At 38.2% G+C, this 16,676-nt stretch overlaps 1 protein-coding gene across 2 annotated transcripts in view; it reads left to right on the top strand.

Annotated features, from left to right (window-relative positions):
- The first annotated feature begins 1,315 nt into the window (after positions 1-1,315).
- Positions 1,316-16,676, top strand: part of DPP4 (dipeptidyl peptidase 4) — a 109,017-nt gene continuing 93,656 nt past the window's right edge. The window contains exons 1-5 of one of the 2 annotated variants that reach the window (XM_074215848.1): positions 1,316-1,778; positions 3,312-3,435; positions 5,135-6,089; positions 6,739-6,774; positions 7,444-7,528. In XM_074215848.1, coding sequence (XP_074071949.1) covers positions 6,769-6,774; positions 7,444-7,528 — 91 coding nt within the window. In that variant the 5' untranslated portion in view covers positions 1,316-1,778; positions 3,312-3,435; positions 5,135-6,089; positions 6,739-6,768. The remainder of the gene's footprint in view (positions 1,779-3,311; positions 3,436-5,134; positions 6,090-6,738; positions 6,775-7,443; positions 7,529-16,676) is intronic. The other variant, XM_074215849.1, reaches the window with a different exon arrangement.

The raw sequence follows: 16,676 nt of genomic DNA on the forward strand, positions 1-16,676 counted from the left end.
AATACCTATCAGGCAACTGCAAACTTGTTGCTTCATCTAGAACCAGCCAGCCACAGTCAGTACTTAGAACATTTCTAACTGATACTGAATTCATGTTTCCACTAGGATACTCTCTACATGAGGAGTCACAAATTTTGGATGGAGGTCTCAACTCTTATTGAGGGTCTAGGGTGTAGACCTTTGAGTCAACATTTTTCCTATTTGGTGCAGTGCCAATGTCAAGGACTTCTAATTAGCTCTTTGCTAAGATATATTATTATTCATGGAGTAAGGGAATTAGATACATTATTAGTCCCTGAGAAGATGAAGCCTACCACTTCCATTCTCCATTAGCAAGGTGCCAAAGGTGTAGTAGAAGTTGAGATAGGTTAGCTAGGTGGCACAATGATAGATTATTGGGTCTGGAGTTAGAAAGACTCATCTTCCTAAGTTTAAATCTGGCCCCAGGCACATACTAGCTGTAGGACTCTGAGCATGTCACTTAACCTTCTCTTTGCCTTTGTTTATCTGTAAAATAGGTTGGAGAAAGAAATGGCAAAAACAAGAAAACCCCAAAAAGGGTCACAAAGAACTGAACAGGGCTGAAATGACTAAATAATTACAGTAAATATTTATTGACTGATTTAGCCCTCTAGTTCTGTCTTTCCTTTTCTATCTCACATCTCAGTCCCTCTAAATCATTTATATTGTTCATAACAGTTCTCTCAAGGGTCTTGTCTCATCATTTCTGTTTGCTCAGTCTCCTCCCTTTCCCCAAAGGCTATCCAGAGACTAGCTGGAAGAAATGCAAGGTGACCCTTACTCACTTTTTTGGCTTAAGATATTGATGACTCAAGATGTCTGATATGCAATTTGTGCAGAATAAAATACAAAACTAGTATGAACCATTAATACTCAAGCTGAAATAAATTTATCAAATAGCCCAGATATATTGTAGAGCAGAGAAAAAAAAATTACCCTATGATGGGATAATTTCATGGTGGAGAAAAATAGGAAAACTTGAAAGTATTAAGGACACTATCTTACAGGGTAAACCAAGGTGGATATAAGACCTGTGAGTTTAAAGTACTTAAGTGTCAGCATGGGATCACTGGATCACTAGATCATGAGCTCTCCAAAGGGAAGCATTGATATGAAAAAAGACAAGAGAGATCCCACCAGCAAACTTTTTCATTATTTTTTGGTCTACAGTCAGCTGTTCTGCTAATCATTTATCCTGGATCAGGGCCCCAAATGACTTTTAAGTCAAAAGAGAACATCAGCAGGTGCTAGAGAAAGATTCTTCCTCCATAGGTAGAGAGTATTAGTCTCTTAGTTCTTAAAAAGCATTCCTGTATTCTGTAGCCATCCCCAAAAGGGAACAATCCTTTTGGAGATGGGTCCACCTGAACACAGAAAAAAATGAGGATAGGGAAAGGGGTAGCTATGTGGGTTCATTTTGTCAAGAATTTGCCAAATCTCTGACTCAGGGAGGTAAGAAAGGGTTAAACTTTAATTCACAGGTTACAGCAAAAGTTCACAGGTTTATACAAAGTTTATTGGTTATTATATAAAGTTCACAAGTTAGGTTCCTTGAAAAAGCAGCAAGATAGTTTCAATAGAAGTAAGAAGAGGCTGAGAAGAGTTTGGGGAGGCTAACTTCCCAGTAGGACAAACAGCATGATTAGTAGACAAGATAAGTAGTAGAGAAGGGCAAAGGGGTAGGAGATTTTATGAGATGAGGCTGTCCCCTGGAGAAGGATAGCCTCCAAAGGAAGGGGGAACCACTCAACTGAGAGGTGAGTTGGGCTCTTAAGAAGGACATGGGGGACTGGGTGAGAGATATGTTGATGAGGGGCAGTAAGAGACGAGGGATATGCAGATGAAGGATGGTGGTAGTCAAAGACTTCAAGTTCCTTGACCTCTTTCATAGCTTAGAAAATAGAATGAGGATGGGGATACCTGGTCAGTACACTGGGTGCAGATTAGTAACTATAAAACACATTTCTCTGTCCAATATTACCCCTACCTTCACACCTACCTCATCACAAGCACTGACCAACTTCCACTGCCTTGCCTTTATCCATTCATTCATTTCTTTGTTAAACTAGAAACTGATTTGATTGCATTTTATATCAAAGAGGTATAAGAAATAGATCCTTGGTCTATAAGAAATAGTTCATTGGTCTTCACTGAAATTATAGAACATTAGAACTAGGATTAACATCAGAGATAATTTAGTTTCATGATTTCAAATATAATTAGGAAACTTTTAAACTTATACAATATTAAGAGCTGTTTTTATATATTACTTTAAACTTTCTAAAACACTTTATGTATATAATCTCATTTCATTCTCAAAAAAACTCTATGATTTAAGGCAGGGAAGTCCAAACATACTTTTAAAAGTTTTTATTTTGGGGTGGCTAGGTGGCGTAGTGGATAAAGCACCGGCCTTGGAGTCAGGAGTACCTGGGGTTCAAATCCGGTCTCAGACACCTAATAATTACCTAGCTGTGTGGCCTTGGGCAAGCCACTTAACCCCATTGCCTTGCAAAAAAAAAACAACTGAAAAAAAATAGTTCAAATCCGGTCTCAGACACCTAATAATTACCTAGCTGTGTGGCCTTGGGCAAGCCACTTAACCCCATTGCCTTGCAAAAAAAAAAACAACTGAAAAAAAATAGAATGCAAGACAAACCAATTCTTCTGCCTAATGACTAATGTGTGCAGTGTCTTTCCTAAATGAATGTAAGCCTCTTAAAGACAAAAAAACTTTTGCTTTGTTTTTGCTTTTATTTCAGATCTTAGCATAAATCTCGTAAACAATATTTATCCAATATGTTCTTCACTGATTGATCCAGGGTCTTTAGAAATTTTTTCTTAGGCAAAATACTGGGATTTATTTATTTTTTATTTTTTTAGATTTTTTTTTTGCAAGGCAAATGGGGTTAAGTGGCTTGCCCAAGGCCACACAGCTAGGTAATTATTAGGTGTCTGAGACCGGATTTGAACCCCAGGTACTCCTGACTCCAGGGCCGGTGCTTTATCCACTGTCACCTAGCCCCCCCCTCCCATACTGGGATTTATTTAAAAAAGAAAATGCCCCAGGTACCTTTCAAATCTATAATTATTAGATTCTAAGACTTCTTAAAACATTCTAAGGAAAGAATAAGAGATCTTCAATAAATTTGCATAGTTCCCATTAAAGGGATCCATGATGCCATGAAGGACATTATGTACCTTCATGCACAGTTTCTATTGATCTTGGCAGAAGCACAGGGAAAGATTTTTTTTAAGTGAAGTTTTCAGGTAGGTTTTTTTTTCCTTAGGTTTTTGCAAGACAAAGGGAGTTAAGTGGCTTGCCCAAGGCCACATAGCTAGGTGATTATTAAATGTCTGAGACTGGATTTGAACCCAGGTACTCCTGACTCCAGGGCCTGTGCTTTATATCAGGTAGGTTTTTTAAAAAAAATTAACTTCACCTTTTTCTTTTTAGTTCTCTTCTCCTTTTCAACAACATTTCTAACCTTCCATCCCCATTACTTGAATTCACATTAATATCAAATAATCATTGTCTTCCTGATTTCCATACTTTTCCCTTTTATAAAATGGGAATTCTATTTTATGATTTGTATTTGTATCACAAAATATATTTGTGATGGATTACCACAATCAGCAATTTCCATTTTCAGGTAGCCTTAAGCAAGTAGGGATAATGAGTGATAGGAGAGGGGATTTTCTTCTTGGACCTTAAATCATACTTTGAGTTAAAGATGAAATTTGATTAAGGCAATGGTGTCTGCAAATTATCTATCTGTCTATCTATCTATCTATCTATCTATCTATCTATCTATCTATCTCTCTATCTCTCTATCTAGGAGTGGAGGGCTTTCCAGATAGCTTTGAATGATTTAAGGAAGTGAATTTATAATCTGCAACTCATAGCTTTGGGATTTTATAAATCAAACTTTTGAGTGTGACTATCAGGTCAATAGTTAAATGTGTGGTGGTGGTGGGTGATGATGATGATGTTTATCCTTCATTCTCAATTAAGTCCATAACGTCAGGAAAGTGATGCCATGACAAGCACATGAATTGGATTTGAGTGAGGGAGTGTTGTGCTAAGTCACCAGCCTCACTTTTTCCTCTGGAGCTATCTGGGTCCAGTGTTCAGAGATGAATCAGGGAGTATAGGTGGTGAAGTGGATAGAGCACTGGCCTTGGCATCAGGAGGGTAGGAGTTTGAATTCAGCCTCTCACTAGCTTTGTGACCTTGAGCAAGTCACCTGGTCATAAACCTAGATGACTCTGGAGGAGAAAGTGAAACTGGTAACTTTGCCCAGCATCCCCCTCACTCAAATCCAATTTATGTGCTTGTCATGGCATCACTTCCCTGATGTCATGGTCTTCGAGAATGAAGAACAAAGTATTAATAGAATTTATAATCCTTATCCTATGGAATCATACTGATTGTAATAGAGTAGGTGTCCAAATGAACTATTTCTCAAGAAAGACAACTACTTGACTCTCACTGTCCTTTTTTTTTCTCTCTGTTGGGGAATGATCTTTTGCTTTCAGAAATATGAATCAAAAATTGTTAGCTATGAGTTAAAAACAAGATAATGTTATAAAAATAATGCCAGTGTACTTAGTGACTAACTAGTTAAAAGAATTCAAATAAGTAAATTGAAATCCATTGAAGTTAAATGATTTTTCTAGTGTCCTAAAGTTTGTGACAGTGTCATAAAGTTGAGAATCTGGGTCCTAACTCCAAAGCCAGTTATCAGATATCAATCAATAAGAAAAGAAAAAGGAACTTTTTTGGTTTGAAATTAGTTATGTAGGGAGCTAAAATATCACAGAATATGGATAATACTAATATGTGAATGATTATAATGAATAATGACAGGAATGTAGAAATTATAATTGCTGGACCTCCAAGAAAAACTGAGGCAGAGTCTGAGGCAATGGCAATAAGGGATTATTATCACTATTAAGATGAGTATCTGTGGGGATAAAATAAAAAAAAATGAGATAATCCTTTCCCTCCAAGAGGAGGGTATTTTGTTGTCATTTCAGTTGTGTCTGTGACCTCATTTGAGGTTTTTTTTTGGGTAGAGATACTGAAGTGGTTTACCATTTACTTCTCCAGCTCATTTTACAGATGAGGAACTGAGACAAACATGGTTAAGTGACTTGCCCAGGATCATACAACTTGTAAATGCTGTTTTGGAACGTGGGAAGATAGTCTTGAGGATTCCAAGCCTGGTGCTCTATTCACTTTGTCTTCTAGACTTCTCAACACATGAAGATATAGGAACAACATTTACAAATTAAGTCATGGAAATGGCCTTTTAGAGATAAATGGATAACATGTAACCCTATGTACCTAGGACTGGGCAATATTCTTTATCATCCCAACACGGTTCTTGAGAGATAAAAGGTCTTCTCTTGCCCTCTGTGTGTGTGTGTGTGTGTGTGTGTGTTTGTATACAGATATGTAAGTGTGTGTACACTGATGCGTGGGGGGTGACAGGCAGAATGAGAAGGGTTCAGACCTATGATTGTACAGATGCTGGGAATTCCTTCTGAAGAAATAGTTCCTCCCACTGCCCATCCTCCTCTGCTGTTCATTTTCGACTCTTCAGCAATTGTCCAGGAGCTTTCAGGTCACATTTAGTATGTGTAAGAAGCAGAAGTTGAATTCAGGTCTTTCAGACTCCCAAACAGGCCCTCTATTAATTCCCTAATCCTAGCTGCCTCTCATTATCATTTTTCTCACCCAAAACGAAGTTGGAAGTTCCCTTCCCTCCCCTACTTTAGGTCTCTATTTTGACCCAGCTCTCTTTGCCACCTCTCAGTTCAATTCAAGTAATCTTTATTAAGTAACTATTATTTGCTAGGCTCTTGCTGACCCTTAGGATACAAAGTAAAACCTAAGTCCCTGCCCCTGAGGCACAGTGGTGATAACTCGAATTCTCCGGATAAGGAAGGCAATTTGTATTTAGAGAATTAACGCGGGTCAGACTTTCAGAAAAAGCTTCCTCTTGGTGCTGGTGGTGGCCACCACGCTAATCCTCGGACTGAAGGATTTCCAAGAAGCCCAGGTGAGGAGGGGTGGTATCCTACCCATGGGAGTTCAAGCTGGACTCTTCAACTTGACTTTTATAAGGTTCTTCCCGCACCCCAGTGCTCCATGCTTCCTTTCTGAAGGTGCAGATGGCTTCATTCAGGGAGGGGGATCTTTCTCATCCCAACACGGGCAAACGCAAACTCAGACCTGACCCGAAGTGACTACCAGGGCCAAGCACCACCTCCAGACCGGGGGTGGGGGGCGGGTCAGGAGGGCCTTTTCTCGGTACCTGCGCCCCCTCTGCGTCCTCCAGAGGCGCTCACAGCTGGAGCCCTCCCGGCGGAAGGGGCAGCCCGCGCCTCCCCAGCCGGGCTCGCCTCGGTGCCCACAAACGGGGCCCCTCCGTCTGCCCCTGGGTGGAGGGGAGGGAGATGAGGGTAAAGATGAGGGTGGGGTGGGGGCGCCCAGAGCTCTCTCCTCCTCCGTCCCAGCGGCCGCCCAGCTGAGGGCTTCTTGCAACCCTTGGGTGCCGGGGCTGAGCTGGCCGGGGTCTCGGCCCTTCCTCACTAATGTTTAACCCAGGGCTGGGACCTCGGGAACGACCTGTGACACTGCACTCCGAGAAAGCGAAGAGCAGAGCGAGCGGTTCTCACCTCTTACTTTTGCTTTCTGCCTTGGCACAGGGGAGACCAGCTTGAGGGGTGTTCCCGACAATGAAGGTCAGTACGTAATGGCATCTTGCCTTTTTTCGGCTTCTAGGGTTTTTTGGGTCACTGTCTTCCCCTTTCAGTGAAACGCGCCACGGAACACCACACACGAGTTTAAGGGAATTTACGCAGCCCTCCTAGTCAGATGAGGGAAGGTGGCTGAGTTTTTTCCTGTCCCAGGGAACTTTTTTTTTGGAGGGGGGGAGGCACAGGGAATCGGATTCTATTGGCAAGCTAGAATACACTCATATAGTTTATCATAGGTAATGGTAGATTTAAGGCTAAAAGTTTTGATTTCATTCAAGTGCATACCAAAGAAACGGTTCTTGTGCTTTCAAGGATGTAAATAAATAATCATCTTCCCAAGTCTCATCATCACATGCAGACTCTGGCACTGACATTCACAAAGGCCTATCCCACAGGATTCTTATTCAGATAATGTGGAGAAGGGGCTAGGGAGCTGTACTGAGGAAGTCCAGAAGACTCAACTTTGCATACTAGCTTTGAGACAGGTGTCCATCTTGATCTCTCTGGGACTCAGTTTTCTTGTCTGTAAAATGTTGGGGAGTTAAATTAGATGAGTCAGAGGTCTCTTCCAGAGATCCTCAACACAAACAAACCGATATAGACTCATCAATAATATGTCATTCTAATTTTTGTCATTATTTCTTGTTTTTGCAGGCAGTATGGGGTATCTTAGCGGTATTGGGGGCAGCTGCCATCATTACAATCATAACTGTTCCAGCAGTTTTGCTGACCAGAAAAAGTAAGTCTGAAACTGATCTCTAAAGTGATAAAATCATGTGGTTTTTTTTCCTCAACATAATTAAGAAACCAGGGGACAGCTAGGAGGCACAGAAAGAGCACAGGACCTGGAGTCAGGAGGATCTGAATTCAAATGATGCCTCAGACACCTGACCCTAGCTGTGTGTACTTTGTTGCCCCCCCCCCCAAATCAGCAAGGTTTTTTTTTTTGGGGGGGGGGACAGAACTGGCAGATATTTGAAAATCATTCCAAAGGCTGCACCTTCCACTGAGACAGAATTGTTAACTCTGGTAGGATTTTAATCACCTGTAATATGCTTAGCTTTTGCATAAAGCCTAAAACTAATGCAACTGTCAACTTTGTAAACTGAGTCTTAAAAAAACTTTGTATCTCCACCATGTTTGAAGTAGCTTTGCTACCTGGAGGCACTTAATAAATCTTTGTTTCTGTAAGTGCTCAGGCAGTAATTGTTTTATGACTAAGTAACTTCCTTAGAATGTAAAGTATTTAGTGCTGAGTATTTTCCTCTGGTGTTTTGTATTTGGCATCTTTAAAATCAGAAAGCCTTTACATCCAAATTTCTTAATAAACCTTATTGAATGGTATTAGCAGGCAAACAAGAAAAAATTCTAGTTAAAAGACATTGACTTTACAGATCCAATCATAACAATTTCAGTTTCTTGTTGAATAGAAGAAATAAGCTTCCCTCCCCTATAAGATTTAAGGGAAAAGGGAAGTAATGTTAGTTTTTTTTTCAGGGATGCCTGAAATGTAGTTTGCTTTATTTTTTTTAAGGCAGAACAAAACTTATCTCTTTTTTGGTTGGAAGTGCTGGAAGGAATTCCACAGGTGTTTTTAAGAGCTGGAACAATTTTATCATGTTAATATTGCTTATGTACTGCTGTCTAGAGTTGGAGGAATCAATAGCATTTATATAGATATCTGCTCAGTTAAAACTGCCTCAACTCTAAACTCTAAAACACTCAACTCTATTTTCCCCACTAGTCCTGATCATTAACAGGTACAAAGTATACACTAAGCAAATGGATGGATATTAATGAATAGCCGGTTTCTGATTGAGGTCTCTTTTTTTCAGCCTCCTCTTTAAATTCTTAAATTGCTTTAAAATTCAGAAGCCAGCATTGACTAAGATGTATCATTTGCTCAGAAGCATTATCTTGGGATTTTTTTAAAAACTCCAGAGAGGTGATTTCTTCTATCTGAAGGGATCTCTCTCTCTCTCTCTCTCTCTCCACCCCCCTCTCTCTCTCCTTCCTTTCCTCCCCTCTGCTTTTCTCCCTCTTCCTCCTTCCCTTCTAGTAATTGCTCAACAGTATCTTTAGTGTTATAGAACTTTAAATTTTTATAATCTTAGAGAGATGTCTAAGATACTGAAAGATTTAGTGAGTTTGGGAGGGGAGGGGGACAGTCATTCCTTTAAGTAGACTAATCTCTATGTCTCAGACATCCCTCTAGAGTCCTTTAATCTCATCATGCCTTAGATTGCTCCCCAAGATTTGGTTCTTCCCATTCCTAGGATAAAGGGAATATCAGAGGTCATTTACTTCCATACTGGTGGGGTGAAGTAGTCACCAGAGAATTAGAAAATATGGAGAGTAGCCTCAAAATTCAGAATTATTTTCTGAGGTCCACATAACTCTATACAGGTAGTTGCCCCAGGTATGTTGTAACTACAGTCAAACATACCAAGAAGGTAAAATATCTGTTACCAGTTGCATCTGTTCTTCTACATCTTAGTTTTTGACTGTGATTTAGGATTGTATCAAGTCCTAAAATTAATCAAAGTCGAATTGAGGAATGAAGCATCTTTAATTGAGATAACAGGGGAGTAAACCTGCCACCATGTGGGATGTCCAGTGGATTTTCCCAACCAAAGAGATCATGAAAGTTTTTATGGTTTGAGTGGAGGGAAGAAATAGATAAGGTGGCAAGGTCTGATCACTAGACCCCAGTGGCCCTTGGCCATTGGGTTAAGGAAAGCCACTTCATTCTGGTTAATCCTAGTAGAAGGGAACAAGCTGATATGTGGCTTCCCCACTAGAGGGGACCTAGGGTGTGGTTCAGCTCTACCTAATCAAGTTTATATATCTTTAGAACAAGGACATTACTGAAATCCTGACATTCAAGGGTCACTTAAAGGAGTGGCCGTCCATAATACATTTGGTATAGGTAATTTCTGTTTCTACATTAACAATTTTCTTCAATTGTAAGTTGTAACTACAGCAAAGACTGATTTTCTCTTTCTTTTTTAAACAAAGTAAAGTTTTATATGCTGAATAGAACAAACAATCCATTGTGGGAAAAAATGATAATTTTTATTATCCATTTCCTAAAAATGCCACATATTAAACAGGAATATTAGTGTACTTTGAGTTTGAGGGAAATATCCAAGAGTACCTTATGGATCCAGGATTGTCTTTTAAGAAAGAGGAAAGGAATAGACAGAGCAAGAAAGAAGGGCTCAGGACGGCAGCATTGCCATTAGATCAGAAATACTGGACCAAGGCCTTGCTTTGAATAAAAGTGACAGCAGTTATTTCCTGAGTTATTTCCTGAGAAATTTCCTCTGCATTTTCAATCCAGGTTTGAAGGAAATTACAAAGATACAGGACTGGGAAAAATAAAAAAAAATTTTATTAACAATAAACAAAGCCCTGGATTATGTGAAAAGCTAAGCACAAAGCAGCCAAGAAGAAACAATCAGAATGGTTTCTCCCTAGAGAGGTTTGTAGATGAGGAGGTCAAGTGTGCTCACTTGAAGTGCTGACTTGGGCAGGACTGTACAGGCACAGCTGGAATAGCATGGGAGAGACAGTGAATAAGAGAAACAGAGACCAGAAACTTAATGCTAGAAGCAAACACTAAACTTGAATAACATGATCTTAATGTAACTGACTTGGATTTAGAATGAAAATTCCTTGAAGGCAGAAATTATGCATTATCTACTCTATATGCTACATTTATATGAAGGTTCCTGATGAAAAATCTGTCTCAGATAGTTTTTGGAAGGTTGGCAGATATGTAACCTTGTATGCCAACACTTTAATATCCCTAAAATTCAGTAATATGTAGGGATTCTTAATAGACTTCAGAAGTCTTCTTGGGCAAGTATAACAGTAAACTGACTCATAGTCTGGTTTAATTCAACAAATTTAATTTAATTTAAAAATAATTTATTGATATCTTTTTTTAAATGACCTTCATTTCTCAAAATATCCCTTTCTTCTATCATACTGAGTCATCCTTTCTAATAAAGAATTAAAAAGAGGTTAAAAAAACAGGTTAGTAAAATTAATCAACATGACCACTGTGTCTGAGAGTTTTTACACTGTTCTATAACCACTGTCTGCCATCTCTGCAAAGAAAGGAGGGATGGACTTGTGAGGCCAAATTTGGCCATTATACTTATTCAGCATTCAATTTCTTTCTTCTTTTTAAAAATTTTTTTAATTTAAGGCAATGGGGTTAAGTGATTTGTCCAAGGTTAGACAGCTAGGCAATTACTAAGTATCTCAGGCCGAATTTGAACTCAGGTTCTCCTGAACCCAGGGCTGGTGCTCTATCCACTGCGCCACCCAGCTGCCTTTCTTTCCTTCTCTCTCTCTCTCTCTCTCTCTCTCTCTCTCTCTCTGTCTCTCTTTCCTTCCTTTCTTTCTCTCCTTTCTCTCTCTCCTTTCTTTCCTTGTTTTTGCTATATTCTTTATAGTTTCCAGGAGATCAATTTCGTTATTTAAGTAGTCCTCAATAAACATGTCCTACTTTTATTTTTTCTACATTAGTGCTTTTTGCATATAAAATGTCTAGAATTTCTCAGCTTGAAGAGGAAAAGTGGTTACCAAAGATCTGTCTAGGATTATTGAGAGAAAAGTTTATTTGAAGAATAAAATTAGAGAAAAGCAAAAAAAAAAAAACCTTAAAGAAAAATGATAGGACTTTTGAGGTATTTTTTGAGAAAGTCCAGAGAGGAAGCAATTCAGATTTAAAAAGTTTAAAATGAACTCTTTGTAATTTTCAGAGACAACAGTGTTTTTATTTCTTTTAAGCAAAAAAAGCTGTAGGCCTTCACTTATATAATATGAGTACAATATTGGTGAAATTGGAGGCTTAAGCTCTCTTTTACCCCCAGATTGGCTTCACTTGGTTCCCTGGCCAAAGATTGGCCAAAGATTGTGCTCTTCAGACATAACAACTAGACATTTTTCACAAATGTACCCTACCACTCTTAAAAGAGTCAGGTGAAAGTCTGTGGTTACTCAGTTTGAAAAAACAAAAGACTGTTAGAAAAACAATTCTATGAACATCCTTTCCCAGTGGTGTGCAACGGCTAAACTGAAGAAAGAAGAATTAGCAAAAATGATCCTAAGTACGGAAATGATAGGTGGAAGTCACACAGTTATGGTGACTATTTTTATATGTTCTCTAAATTCTGGGTCTTCAGTGCTGTAAAGCCTTTTTTCTGTTTTGTTTTCTCCCGGGTAGAAACTTCTCTTCTAGCTTCGACCTTTCACAACTTCCCTTCCCTCTCTACCCATCTGCTCTGAATTCCCTCTTCTAATGATAAGAGCTCATGTTTATAAAGCCTTTGAAGATTTGTAAAGACCTTTTTTTGTTTGATCCTCACAACTATCTGGTAAGGTGCAAGTATCCCCATTTAATAGATGTGGACACTCAGGCTGAAAGAACTTTTGAGTGACTTGCAAGCTGGTTAAGTGTATAAGAAGGGATTTTTGAACTTTGAACTCCCAGACTTCCAGACTCCTAATTCCTGCATTAAGATCACCAATGCCATCTAGCTGTCTTCACCCATTCTCTTCAACTGAGTGTTTCCTGATTATGCCCCATTCTCTTCTTTTTCTCTATCCTTTGATAATGAGGTGTCCCTTCTCCAATGAAACCCCTTGATCCCATGCTCTGTGGTCTTCTTCAGAACATTGTACCTTGAAACCTTAAAGCATGGTCAAGTTCCTTCTCTCATTTATTTTACTAGATTCTACTATCATTCCTTCAAGCTATCTCACTTTCTATCTCTTTTCTCAGCAGAGAAATTGCTTATGACTCAAAAGTGGAAGAGACTGTGAGGAATACTTAAAGTTATTGTCAAGGACAAAATTTATTCAGACATTGTTGGATAAATATTAAGTTCCTAGGGCTCTATTTTACAAAATTTCATTTTATTTTTTAGCAACTATAAAATATAATATAATATAATATAATATAATATAATATAATATAATATAATATAATATAATATAATATAATATAATATAATATAATATAATATAATGGATAAAGTTGACCTCAGAGTTAGGAAGACATCTCTGACATCACAATAATAGTTAACATTTATATAGTGCTTTAAAGTTTTGAAAATATTTCACATATATTTTCTCATTTGATTTTATGTATTGGCTGTGGGACCTTGGGGATGTTACTTATGTTGTTAATGCCTATAATCGAAGAATAGGTGCATTAAAGGAGTTTCCTCCTTATACCTTTGAATTTATTTATTTATGTGTTTCGATTCATTTATTATGCACCATTGCTAAATGTGCTAATATGCAAGGCTGTGCATGTAATATTAACATATACATGTAACAGTTTAGAAATTATGCTTTTGAATTTTTAATTTCAATAAAAAATAAATAAAACACCAATATTTGTTGTCAGTCAATTGATCAGATATTATTAAGTGCCTGTGATGTGCAGATGGCAGTGCTAGGAATTAGAAGTGCAAAGTATGGCTAAGTGTATCTCCTCTTATTAAGGAATTTAAATTTTAGCAGAAGTAAGACACAAATCCAGATAACTCTAATAAGCAATGGTTTCTCTGAATGGTCTCAAGATCTTTCTGAAGAGAATTGGAATTGATTATATGTTATGGTAGACATTGGCAAAGGACTGGCCAACATGGAATGCCTTCATCAAAGAAGGTGTTGCATTTTATGAGCCAAAACAGTTCAATAGTTCAAAAGAAACAACAAGTGTGCAAATTTAAGACATCTCTACTTCAAATGTTCTTATTGACTATTTGTGCCTTCCCTGTGGTAGAGTCTTCCAAGTTCAGATTGGTCTGTTCAACCAAAGTTATACACACATTGTGTCTTTTTTTTCAAGGCAAATGGGGTTAAGTGGCTTGCCCAAGGCCACACAGCAAAGTAATTATTATGTGTCTGAGGTCAAATTTGAACTCAGGTCCTCCTGACTCCAGGGCTAATGCTCTATCTACTGCACCACCTAGCCACCCCACACATTGTATCTTGACTTCAACATAATGATGTCATTTTGGTCGTCTTCAAGAACTAAGGACAAGAACCAACCTATAAGCAATTGGATATGGTATATCAGAGTAGAAGTATAAATTGCTATGTGAGGTCTGAGGAGGGTGGAATTTTGTTACCAACTTCTGGACCAACCAGCTAGAGATTTCCTGAAAAGAGGTGGCACAAATTGAATATAGTAGAAAAAGGGGGTAAATAACTGTCCAAGTATAGAGAACAATCTGGGATGAGGAGACATAAGAGCAGATGTTCTTAACTACATATGCCTAACCTATATCAGATTGCTAGCTTTCTTAATGAGTGTGGTAGAGAAAGGAGGGAGAAAATTTGGAACTCAAATTTTTCAAAACAAATGTTAAAAATAATTTTTACATTGGGAGGAAAAATAAAAATATTAAATTAAAAAGACAGAATGGCATTCGAGTAATATATAAACAGTTATTAAAAATATTTTTAGTTAGAAGGTATATGATAGTTCTGCATAGCCCCTCAGAGTAAAACTAAGAACAATAAGTAGATGTTAAAGAGAGAGAGAGAGATAAGTTTTGTCTTGATGCTAGGAAAAACTTGATAATAGTAATAAGGATTAATGTTTATGTGGTGCTTTAAAGTTTGCAAGATGCTTTATGTGTATATTTTATTTGATCTTCAAAGCAACTCTGGGATTAGTACTGTTCTGAGCTCAATTTTACAGATGAAAAAACAGACTGAGAAAGTTGTGACTTTCCTAGTAGGTGTCTGAGGCAGGATTTGAACCCAAGTCTTGCTGTAAGAGCAAGTAGAGATACTCTACCACTACTCTACCTATTTGCTGTTATATCTGTCCAAGGATACAAGGGATTGCCTGAAAAGTTAAATAAACTTTACTAATAGTTTTCAAGTAGAGGTTGAATGATTAAGTATAATAAATGGAGTGTGTGTGTCGGGGGGGGGGTGTGTTACTGATCAGAGGACGGAAGAAAACATTTGGAAGAACTATTCTGGGAATGAGATAAGGAGTCCATAAGATTACCCTTAGAGGTAATGTTTGAGCACATTGGAGAGCCTACTATGAGTTTTTGTATCAGGGAGAGATTCTAGGATAACAGTGTGAGCCATTAAAGTGGCAGGTCATGGTCCAAGGTCATATATGTTGCTTAGTAAAACCAGAATGGGAGAGACAAACTAGGAAAATTCAAAGGTTAAGAGTCAATATGATATTCAGTTCCTCATTGGAGACTCTATTACAACTCAGAGCTTATGATTTTATGAACAGCTTTAGTGTGAGTGAATCTTGGAGGGGGTAATACTTATTGCCAAAACAGTGAAATTCAAGGTGTGGCTGTGTTGTATGACTGAAATGGAGGGAGGGAGGAAATCATTGCAGTTAAAAAGGCTGAGGATGAGAGAATAACCTGTTAGAAGGGTCTTCAGCATTAATACTGAATTTCCTAAGGATGATGCAGTTAATAGGGTTGCTAGTATGATTGAGACAAGCTCCTGAAAGTCAGGGATTGTTTATCTGTAGCCCCAGAACATCTAGTATAGCACCTGGGGCTATAGAGGATTAGTAAATGCTTATTGATCAAAGTGAGTGGAGTGGTGGTGGTGGGGTTGTTTCAAAGAGTCTTAGAAGACAAGCTACCTGAGGTGAGTAAAGTTAGAATGGTACTGAGAAGGAGTTGGGGTTGAGAATCATAAAGAGGGGTAATATTTCCATGAAACTTGAATTTTAGGTGATAACTAGGAATGGGAACGATAGGACAAGAGGATGAATATTCAATAAATATATTAAGAACCTGTTGGGTGTAACTGGGTTTTGCATTACATAGCACATCAGACTCTTATAGTCAAGAAGTTCTGAGTTCAAATCTAACTTCAGCGGTACTTATTAGCTATGTGATCCTGGACAAGTCTTTTAACCCCTATTTGTCTCAGTTCCTCATCTGTAAAATGGGGACATACTGGAGAAGGAAATGGTAAACCACTCTGGCACCTTTGCTGAGAAAATCCTATGAATAAAGTCAGTAGGTTCCCATATTAGAATGCAACTGAAGAATAAACACATTCGAGGCTCTTTGCTAATTTGGGGTGATGACACTTAATAAAGAGATCAAAGGAGATTGAGGGAAATGAAGAAATCCTATAGCTGGACTGCAAAATGACCTGAGGAGGATTGAGTTACAGAACTGATTTCATCTTGAAGGATGATAAGATTTCTGGAGATCATGAAGTCTAGGAAAGCAGAAAAACTAGAGGAACTAGATGATAGCTAACATTTATAAATGATTTTAAAGTTTGCCAAGTGTATTATAAGTATCTCATTTTATTCTCATATAACAGCCCTGGGGAAGTAGGTGCTTATTATAGATGAGGAAACTGAGGCAGACAGATTAAACATCCTTCTCAGGGTCATATAACTAGTAATTGTCTGAGGCTAAATTTAAATTCAGATCTTCCCACCTCTAAGTTCAACATTATCTACTGTGCCACTTAACTGTCATATCTGGCTATGACATATTGCTCCAGTAGGTTTAAATTTAAAAGTATTTTCAAGAGTTAGGGGGAGAATTTAGAACCTTGGTGTCTTGGCATGTTTATTTGTACTTTGTTCCCTAAGTGAGTGTTCAGTGTAGTCTAAAATGGGAGGAAAACCATGTAAATAAGTAGGAACTTATAAGATGTACATAGAGTAGATGTTGTTTTTGTTGTTAACTGAGATGCTTCCTGAAGAAGGCAGGATTTGAGCTGAGCCTTCAAGAATGCCAGGGAAACCAAATGAGGGAGGTGAGGGGGCAGAAAATTCCTGTTCTAGAGGGGGGTAGCCATTGCAAAGGTATGCAGAAAGGGATACTATTTAAGGAACTGCA

This window comes from Macrotis lagotis, chromosome 1 (assembly GCF_037893015.1).
Source record: "Macrotis lagotis isolate mMagLag1 chromosome 1, bilby.v1.9.chrom.fasta, whole genome shotgun sequence".
In the NCBI taxonomy this organism is placed as follows: domain Eukaryota; kingdom Metazoa; phylum Chordata; class Mammalia; order Peramelemorphia; family Peramelidae; genus Macrotis; species Macrotis lagotis.